This window comes from Microtus oregoni, unplaced genomic scaffold (genome assembly GCF_018167655.1).
Source record: "Microtus oregoni isolate MIOR12 unplaced genomic scaffold, Mior012 000918F_ref0000354, whole genome shotgun sequence".
In the NCBI taxonomy this organism is placed as follows: Eukaryota; Metazoa; Chordata; class Mammalia; order Rodentia; family Cricetidae; genus Microtus; species Microtus oregoni.
In genome coordinates this window covers 19789-29495 of record NW_024545136.1, presented here as the reverse complement: position 1 = coordinate 29495, position 9707 = coordinate 19789, and the positions used below count along the sequence as shown (strand labels likewise).

The following is a 9707-nucleotide window of genomic DNA, read 5'->3' as shown; positions in this document are numbered from 1 at the left end:
TTGTGCACATGCATATGGTATGTGTATGTGTGAACACATGAATGATGTATGTATGTACAGGTGTGTATAACCCATGTGTGTGTGTGGAGGCCAGAGGAGGTTGGGTGTCCTGCTCTGCCACTCTTTGCCTTATTCCCTTGAGACAGCATCCCTCACTGAACCTGGAGCTGGGCTGGCAAGACTCAGTGATCCCCCTGTCTCCATCTCTCATAATGCTGGAGTTAGAGGTGGGTGTGTGGGTGCACCCCGCTCTTTCCATGGACACTGGGGATTTGAACTCAGATCCTCATGTTTGAAGAGCAAATGCTCTTACCCATTGAGCCATCTCCCAAGCCCTCACGGCTTTGAAGATGACAGTAAACCGAGCAGAGTCCTCTCCACCCCTCTCTGGGACCCGCCCCCTTTTCATCCTTCTCTGCAGACGCCAGACAGCCTGGGACAGAGTACAGGCTCCGTCCTTCTGTATCTCTGTGACCTTGGATGAGACACTTGGCTTCTGAAACCTTAATTCTTCATCTGCAACATAGGGACAGTGGAAATGCGACAGCCCAGCTGCTGCGAGGATTCACCGAACATCTGAAGGGCAAGCAGCTCACGCTCAGCACACGGCAAGTGCTCCGTCCTTGCGGGCTTTCCTTCCTTCCTACTCCTCTTAGAATTCGAATAGCTTCCAACCTTGGAGGATCAGGGCTTTGAAAAGCAGAGTTGGGAGGTCCCCTGCTGTGTACTGGCAGAAGAGGGTCATCCTCAAGGGGACTGGCCTGTCTGGGAAGCAGAGTCAGGCCATGAGATCTAGCTGACCTGCCATCTGGAAGCTGTCCCTCCACACCCAACCATGGAGACAGGGTGTGCAATTTTTATTAAGAAAACTAGCTCACTTCAAATACATTCACATCCAATGCTGGTAAATGCCCAGAAAGATAGTTCGATAGGATATTGGTTCAGATGGGACAACTCTGGTGTTCATTTTAGAAGCTTCCACATGTCTTATTCTCAGTGTGTCAGCCAGTATGTCGTCGGTGGTCCCGCGATTGACACTGACCTGAGCTGTCCATTGTCATGTGTCCATCAGCTATCTAGTCTAACATCCTTTAGGTTGTAAGGTCACTTTTAATGTCACAATCACTCCCGAGAGTCTTGTTATCTAAGGTCCCACTCCTTCCTTGGATAGTATTTAGCAATAACAGCTACCTATTATGTAGAATAAATTCTGAGTCAGGCTCTGGCCAAAGCATCTGTAGAGTTACCTTGATTTTTGTTGTTGTTGAGATGGTCATAAGTAGCCTTGGTAGACCTAAAATTTAGCATGTCATCAAGCGTGACCTGTACCCCTGATATTCCTGTCTGGACGCGTGAGTCCCGGGACTACAGGTGTGTGTTGCTGCACCTGGCTCTCCTTTCAGGGTTTCGTCAAAGCCTTGCTGGGGGACACACAGCATGCAGGCTGGACCCCATCACAGGACTCTCTGGCTCTCCCATCCCAGTGTCCTTCTGCTTGTATGTGTTCATGCCTTTGGGTTCCAGGGAACAGCAGACTTTGACAAACTCACGGCATAGTCTCCTGAATCAGCCTGTTGGACATTTTCCGCAGGATGTCACATCTCATGGGAAAAGGAGGAGTCCTTTGTGCTTCAGTGACCAGTGTGACTCAGAGTCAAAGCTGTGACAGACTGTACCGTGCAGATGGAGGCCACTGTCAGTGCCACTATCCAGAGACTCACTGGCGGGTGTATGCAGACAGACACCTGCTTATCAGGGAGGCCCTGGCCCTGAACCTCCAACACACTGGCTTGCAGCTCAGCTCACATCAGCCCTAATGCCCACCCTCTCGTGTCAGTCACTGCAGAGATAAACGATTTTTGGTTACCGATCGGATCTCTATTCTTGAGAGAGTTGTCAAATCAGGCTTTGCGTCTAATAGTATTTTCTGTACATTTTTTTCCATTCTCAGAGTCTTTAGTTCTAGGAACGATTCATTCGCATGGTCCTTATGATCTACAAAAGAAATGATTTAGACTCAGGAAGACATCATTGCATAGCATCGCTGTAGCTATGGCTTACGGGACAACTCACCACACGACTGTTTTTAATCCTCGCCACCTCTCTGGCAGATGAGGAAACCAAGGCCTAGAGAAATTAAATGATTTGCCCAAGGCCACACACTGAGTATGAGGCTTTGGCCCCCAAGCTGTCACTGCAGAGGTGAACGTCACCTAAGGCCTTTCAGGTGCAGAGATGAGGATGGGATTTGTACTGGGACACCCGGTGCTCAGTGCCTTGCTTGGCCACCAGCTGCCCAGTCGGAGCCAATGCCAGCCTTTCTGAATGAGGCATCTAAGAGGCACCCCGGGGCTCAAATTCAGGTAGCTTTAGACTATGACAAAGTTCCCACCAGGCCACAGTGAAATAAGGAGGAGGACGACAGTGAGCTTTTCGTGTCCTATTTATTTAACATCAGGGCCTGCACTTGACTCTGAGGCGGGGCCTGGCCCATCACTGTTAGTGTAATCCAGGCTCTGGGGGCCCCCAAGCTGGGACTAAGGAGCAGAGAACTTACTGGAGGAGTTGGCCTTCTCCAGTTCTTTGATTCGTATCCGGAGTTCCGACAAGGCCTTTCTCTGCCGCTGGATGACTTCCTCGTGTCGAGACCCTTTGCACTTGGCCCCCAGGTCACTGAAGATCTGCTCCTGGAGACAGGGTGGTACAGACAGCAGCTCCATAAGGTATTTCCCTCAGATTCCCGGGGACGTGAACAATTCCTGTTCAGTGGGAACCCTGCCACTCAGCACTTCTGGAAAATGCCACGAGAGCTTCGGCAGGGAAGGGATTTACATTTTTCATCGCAAATATCAAGTCCCGTGTAGGAGGGTTTCTGACTCCTCTTCCTGATTAGTGGTACTATGAATAAAAACCCCCCAAACTCCGTCTCTGCAGCCCTTATTTCTTCTTCTAATGCTTTCATGCCTGTGGCTTTTTTTTTTTAATTTTGAGACAGAGTCTCTCTACATAGCACTGGCTATCCTGGAACTTACAAAGTCGACCAGGCTAGCCTTGAGCTCAGAGCTCTACCAGCCTCCTGAATGCTGGGATTAAAGATGTGTGTCACCTCATCCAGCTTTGCGTCTCTGTTTGTTAAAAATATGATCTTGTTCTGAATAGTAACTTCCCCCCCTCCTGAGACAGGGTTTCTTTGTGTATCTCTGGCTGTCCTTGAACTTACTATGTAGACCAGGCTGGCCTCAAACTTACAGAGATCCACCTGCCTCTGCCTCTCTGAGTGCTGGGATTAAAGGCGTGCGCCCGAATAGTAACTTTTTAAAGAGAATTATTTTTAATACTTTTAAAATTGTGTGTGTGGTGTGTGTGTATGTGTGTGTGTGTGTGTGTAACAAGGATGGTTTTCTCCTGTCTGCTTGGGGGTACTGGACAGCCTGGACTTGGCTGGTCTGGAGAGACCTGTCTCTGAGACTCCAGGATCTCTAGATCCTGTGGCAGGTACAACAGAACGTTCTATAACAACAGAACGTTCCATGCCTGCCTCACGCAGTATGGTAGCTGCTGGCCTCACGTGGGTCCCATGGGACCGGTAGAGACTAGACTGAGGCTTCCTCAGGGCACAGTCAAGGAAGGTCATTGAAGGTCATGCTCCGAGGCTGAGCACCCCAGTAAGGCAGAGTGCTTATTGAACGTACACAAAACCCAGAGCTCCATCCCCAGCACTGTATAGACTGGGTGAAGCGACACTCGCCCGTGATCCCAGTAGTCCTTCCTGGCTACAGAGTGAGTTCGAGGCCAGGCTGGGTTACCCGAGACCCTGACTCTGTTCTCCAGTGGATCATTCCTTCACTCCATGCACACCTCAGGCTGCTAGGCTCGCGCCAGGCTCTGCGGCTCCGTCAGTGAGTGGCACTAGCAGGTCTCCGCTGTCCTGGGTTTTGTACCCCAGGATGAGGGGACAGACAGTGTGAGGGGGAGTACATAGGGAAGACATAGTGGGCATGGACAATTGATAAGCAGATAATTAAGTGGGGGGGGGCTGGGATGGGGTGCTGAGAGCGGATTTCTGTTGTTTGACAGTTGCTAGGGGGAGGCCTCAGCCAAACTGGCAAGAAAGGGAAAAAAAACAACGATCTCTTTTTTATAACTATTTTTAAAATAGCAACTTTTGGTTCATTTTAGATTACAGAGATAGATACCGAAGACAAACATATAGCATGAGGTGAACTGAAATTATGAAAATTTTATATAGCTAGGCATCTCTGTCTCTATTCCTTTTTTTTTAAAAAGGGTTTTTCCTTTTTAAATTTTCCTTTGAGACAGGATCTCACATAGCCCAGGTTGCCCTCAAACTGTCTATGTAGCCATATGCATACATATGTACATGGTTCTATGTATGACCTTGAACTCCTGACCCTCTTATCTCCGCCTCCTGAGTGCTGGGATTTCAGGCCTGTGCCGCTGTGCTCAGTTTGTGTGGTACTAAGGGGTGAGCACAAGGCTTTGTGTGCCCCACAAGCACCCTACCAACTGAGCTACACACCCAGCCCTGTCTCTGTTTGTAGATGTATACGCATGTGTCTATCAATCCATCACCAGCTACCCAGATTCTCATTCATATTCATTGCCCTCCCTCCCCTTCCCCTGTGCTAGATGCTATTCCAGGCACCTCCATCAAAGATGAGCCCTCCCATGGATCTGAACTCTGTGCACCAGACGAATGATGCACGGTTCAGCATTGCACACACCCTAGCATCAGCGAGAGACACCCACAGACAGAGCAGAGGCCAGGGAAAGAGAAGCATTTGCTCTTCCTCTGCTGACTCTCGTTGCTTCCTTAAGGCCAAGAGGATGATGAGTCCCAGGCTCCCTGCTAGTTACATTGTCTCCGTGTGTGTGTGTGTGTGTGTGTGTGTGTGTGTGTGTGTGTGTGTGTAGGGGGGTTTCAAGGCCCACAGCCTCCTTTAAGGGGCTCCCCTCCCCTTGACATTTCTGACACTCACACTGTTTCTTCCTTTTGGCTCTGCTCTAAATTTCCCCCTGTGGGGGCCTCTCACCACCAGCTCTGAGAGAACCTGTTTCTTATGATGCTCGCATTTATTGTTCTGGTCAGGGTTTTTGTTTTGTTTTGTTTTTGTCACCGGGCCTCACTGGGAAGAGGGAACTTCAGTTGAGAAAATGTCTCTATCAGATTGGGCAGATTGATGTGGGAGGACTCAGTCCATTGTGGGTAGCGCTACCCCTGGGCAGGTGGTCGCGGGCTGTATAAGAAAGCAGGGGGATGGGCTGGAGAGATGGCTCAGCAGTTAAGAGCACCAGCTGCTCTTCCAGAGGACCTGAGTTTAATTCCCAGCACCCACATGGCAGCTCCCAGCTGTCTGCAACTCCTGTTTCAGGGGGATTTGATGCACTCATACGGACATAACCTGCAGGCAAAACACCAATGTCCATAAAATAAAAATAAATAAATAAAAAATTAAAGAAAGCAGGGTGAGCGAGCCAGGAAAAGCAAGCCAGTAAACAGCACTCCTCCATGGCCTCAGCTTCACTCCCAGCCCCCAGGGTCCTGCCTTGAGTGTGTGCCCTGACTTCCTCCCGCAATGAACTGTAAGCTGGAAGATAATGAGCCCTTTCCTCCCTAAGCTGTTTTTGGTCGGAGTCTTTATCATTTCGAGAGGGAACTAACTAGTACTGTCTCAAGTCCTGCCCTAAGGGCTCCTTAAGCTGCTTGTCCCGCCCCCATCCCTAGGATGGTTTGCTACTTTCTTGCTGTTTCCTCCCTTCCCACACACAGGCTCCAGGAGGGCAAAGCACGCCTCCCTCTCATGGAGACCATGGTCCTCCCTGGCCTGAGCATGCGCTGACAGTGGGCACAGTCTGGAAGGAGTGAGCCACCTTCCCCAGCTTCTGATAGTGCTGGGACTGCCGGGTGGGTGAGGGGACCTAACTGGTCTGGTGTATTGCTCCAAAGCTGTACCACCTCAGGGCTTGGTTCTGCATGGGTCTCAATTATCTGCCTGAGGGTATCTATTTCCCCTGGAATGAGTCACCTGTAGGCTCCCTCCTTCTGGACAGAAGCGGGAGATGCTGCATTGGGGCCGAAGGAAAGGCTCAGCAGCCAGGCCAGACTCCCCTAGGCTTCCACGCGCTGGGAGAGGAAGCACCATCACCATATGACCTCTCCTCAGGCTCCTCTGGGAACTCTCTTACTGAGAGAGGACACGGATTTTTTCTCACACAACTCTTGAGCCCTCTGACCCTCTCTGGCTTCGGAAACAGGAAGTAGCCTGGGCGAGGACCCCTGTTCCAAGAAGGGATGCTTTTTTGCCTTTGATCTTGCATCCTCCCTCTCCCATTAACCTCAGCTTGAAGACAGACACTAAAAGTCACCATTCAACAGGTCTCCTCACGGAACACATGTGGGGCGTGTGTGTGTGTGTGTCGGGGGGGTGATTATGTGTAGGGCACCTGTGAACCTTTTCCTGTCTAGCACAAGGCCTGATTTACGGCAAGTGCTCAGTAGTAGCCGTGGGTCAGAACCTGCTTCTAGGGCTCAGGATTCCGATGGGAGTGATGGATATTTTCTGCCGCCCAGCTGAGTTTCCAGCCACCTGGGCCATTGCACTTCTCCTCCTGGTTGCCCTGAGCAACCGGAGCCCCTTTCTATTAAAGTGCTCTGAAGGGCACTCAGTGCCAGGGACAGCTGGCTGGACCTCAAACGCTTTCATCCTGACTGCCTGAAGCCTGGGCTCGCTGCTGTCTGGCAGGGGAAATGTCTTTGTTGACATATTTGGCCTTGTTTCTTTGGCAGATGACTCATTCTCTGGTTTCTCAAAGTGGAAAGAAAAGGTTGTTCTGGACTGGACTCTAGGAATCGGAAGCCTCGAGGAACCACTGCGCCCCACAGTCAGCCCACTAGGAACGATGGAGAATGCGACGGCACCAGGCGTGGGGCAGAGTGTGAGCATCAGCTTCGGGGACCATCTGATGGAGGCTGTTCTCACTTAGACATGCTTCCCATTGGATGAGCATCTGGGACTCCTGGGCAGTCACAGAGGGAGACCTTATCAAGGGACTGTCATGGAATGTGTGTGGGGGCTGTATGCGGGTCACATACTGCACGGTTCTCTGGGAAGGTCATTTGGTTCTGTGCCACACAGTTGAGGAAGCCCCTTGGCCCCAGCAGGTTCACAGCCAGGCGTGAGTTCTACATAGGGGCAACTTATTCTAACTACAGCACCAGCTTGAGGGAGACACAGCTGAACTCTCCATCATCCGGGGACTGAGTGGAAAAAAACTGACACAAAATGGAATTCCAAGCAGCCACTTAAACAAACGATGCAGACTTTTACAGACTTGGCTGAGGAGAGGCCATCAAACAATGTCTGCGAGCAGGGGAGATGGCTTACTGGGAAGCATTGGGGAACTGAGTTCAGGTACCCAGCACCCATTTAAAGAGCTAAGCATGGCTGCATGCACTTGTAACCCCAAAGCTGATGGGGACGGTGGGGGGGGGGTTACGGAAATAGGAGAACACCATGGTTTGCTTACCAGCCCTGCAGGAAAAATAAAATGGTACACACCCCGGCAAGGGACCCTATCTCAGGGTGATAAGACAGTTTGGGCCAGATAGCTTACAGCTAGTGTCCTCCTTCGGTATCTGCATGTGCATATCACACGCGCACACACACACACATGAGCGAGAGGAACAAATTGAAGAATTAACAGAAATTTTTCTACCAGATGTGTTTGTGGGTGTGCACAAATAAAACGTATTCCAACCACCCTTTGAAGTGGGACGCTTATTCTCAAAGGTGAGAACTGGGGTGCTGAGATTTCCCCACGGGCACAGACTTTCTATGCATGGAGGGGTTGGCATTCAAGCCCAGGCCCAACTTGCTCCAAGGCGGATAGCCGACCACTACTCAACCACTACTACAGTTCGAGATTGTAGGAAGACCTGGCGGCTTCAGAAGAGAGAGCTGCTGGCCCTGTCTCCGTTGTTGATAGTGTAACCATGGAGACTGTGACCATGGGGCAGCACTCTGTCTGACTTTGCCATTCCATGTGAATGAGCACTACTTTTAGGAGCCATTAACCCTTGGGCCTTTGGTTGTCGCCAACCCAGTCCTGCCTGAAGCCCCAGCTCCAGACACTGACCTCTTGGAGACTGGAGAATGTATCCTGGTGCACTGGTTCTATCTGCAGGGAGATGTCACACTTGGGGGTTGGATTCCTCGGCTTCTGCTCCGTGCTCAGGAGGGGTCTGTGGGAAGCCCTGGGGTAGAGAGGGACATCGCGGGTGTCAGAAAACTCGGGGACCTTTGCATCCCTCCGTGATCTGGAGGTAAAAGCTATTTTCATAGGTGACTGAATTCTTTCAGACTTCCTGCATTTAAGCTGAGCCCTGCCGCCCGGGAGAACACCCGGTCCAGCACACAGCACAGCCCTGTTTTAGTTAATGGGTCTCTGAAGCAACGAAACACCACCACTCCTTCACCCATCCGATTCTACCACAGTCTGCCGAGCCCTCTCTCTGTGCCAGGCGCCTTGGGGTGGTCATGCCACAGGGGCCCTTCCCACACCTGAGCGCCTCCCTGAGGACCTTCAGTTCCCTGTCTTTCTTCTCCACCAGGCCGCTTGTCTGCGCCACCTTCACTTTGAGCATGCTCAGCTCGTTGTTCTGCTGCTGCACCAGGGCCACGTGTCGCTCCAGCTCCATCTTCTGCTTCTCACTTAGCTCCCCTGTGATGACAGATGTGGAGTGGTGAGCCATTTTCCACCTCTGATCTCTGTCCTGGCCTATCTGACAGCCCTATGGGATGGATCCGTGAGGCAGATCTGCCCCAGGGTTCTTGGGGGCTCGGGTGCCGCCTAGGAGCTCTGCCAGAGCCTCAGCATGGGATGTTGGGTGGCGCAGGAAGCCCCCTGCTTTTGCCTCACTCTAGTATTACACCGGCAGCCGCTGTGAGGGCCCTGACCATGTCCCCCTGATCTTTTAGGGCATTCTGGCCAGTGTTCAGCTACCTACTTCTGAGGCTTTTTATTTATTCTTTTGTTTTCAGACAGGGTCTTATCTATCCCAGGCTGGTCTCCAGCTCTTTATATAGTCAACAATGACCTTAAACTTTTAATCTTCCCAACTCCACCTCCTCAGTGCTGGGGTCACAGGCATGTGACACCAACCTCACTGTCATTTAGAGCTGGGACTTGAACATGGAGCCTCCTGGAGGATCCACACACCCAGCTGCCTCTGTATCTTTTTGCCCAGGGGTCTTCTCGGCCCCTGGAATCTTCTGGGCTACGTGCCTGCCAGGTACAACAGTGTTCCATCCGCAGCTGGCACAGACAGCTGTCCCTGCTCCTAGCTCTCTCTGGCTGAATTAGTTCCGGGTACCTCGGTGCCCCCCTGATGGACAGGCTGCTGCACTTCATTTTCTTTTCCTCTGGCTCACGCTCTGTTTCACTGCTGGCATTTACTGGGGTTATGTAGTGGAGTTCCAGTCTTAGGGTCCGCTGCTGGGAGAACCCACACTAAAACTTTTGCATGGCCTTAAATCTTCCATGGTAGGTTACTGGTGGCACCCTCATTTCACAGGTTCAGACACTGAGCCTTAGAGAGAGAGAGTCTTGTTTAAAGTTGAGGACCTAATGGTGATCAGGTTCTGGACTTGGGTTCTGACTCACTGTATCTTGTGTTATTACTCTCC

At 51.3% G+C, this 9707-nt stretch overlaps 1 protein-coding gene across 2 annotated transcripts in view; it reads right to left on the bottom strand.

Annotated features, from left to right (window-relative positions):
* Positions 1 to 1248: 1248 nt before the first annotated feature.
* LOC121445812 (forkhead-associated domain-containing protein 1-like) overlaps positions 1249 to 9707 on the bottom strand; it is a 28139-nt gene continuing 19680 nt past the window's right edge. For both annotated transcript variants that reach the window (XM_041647943.1, XM_041647944.1), the window contains 4 exons: positions 8583 to 8742; positions 8158 to 8275; positions 2558 to 2687; positions 1249 to 1995 (listed from right to left, as the gene is read on the bottom strand). In XM_041647943.1, coding sequence (XP_041503877.1) covers positions 1838 to 1995; positions 2558 to 2687; positions 8158 to 8275; positions 8583 to 8742 — 566 coding nt within the window. In that variant the 3' untranslated portion in view covers positions 1249 to 1837. The remainder of the gene's footprint in view (positions 1996 to 2557; positions 2688 to 8157; positions 8276 to 8582; positions 8743 to 9707) is intronic.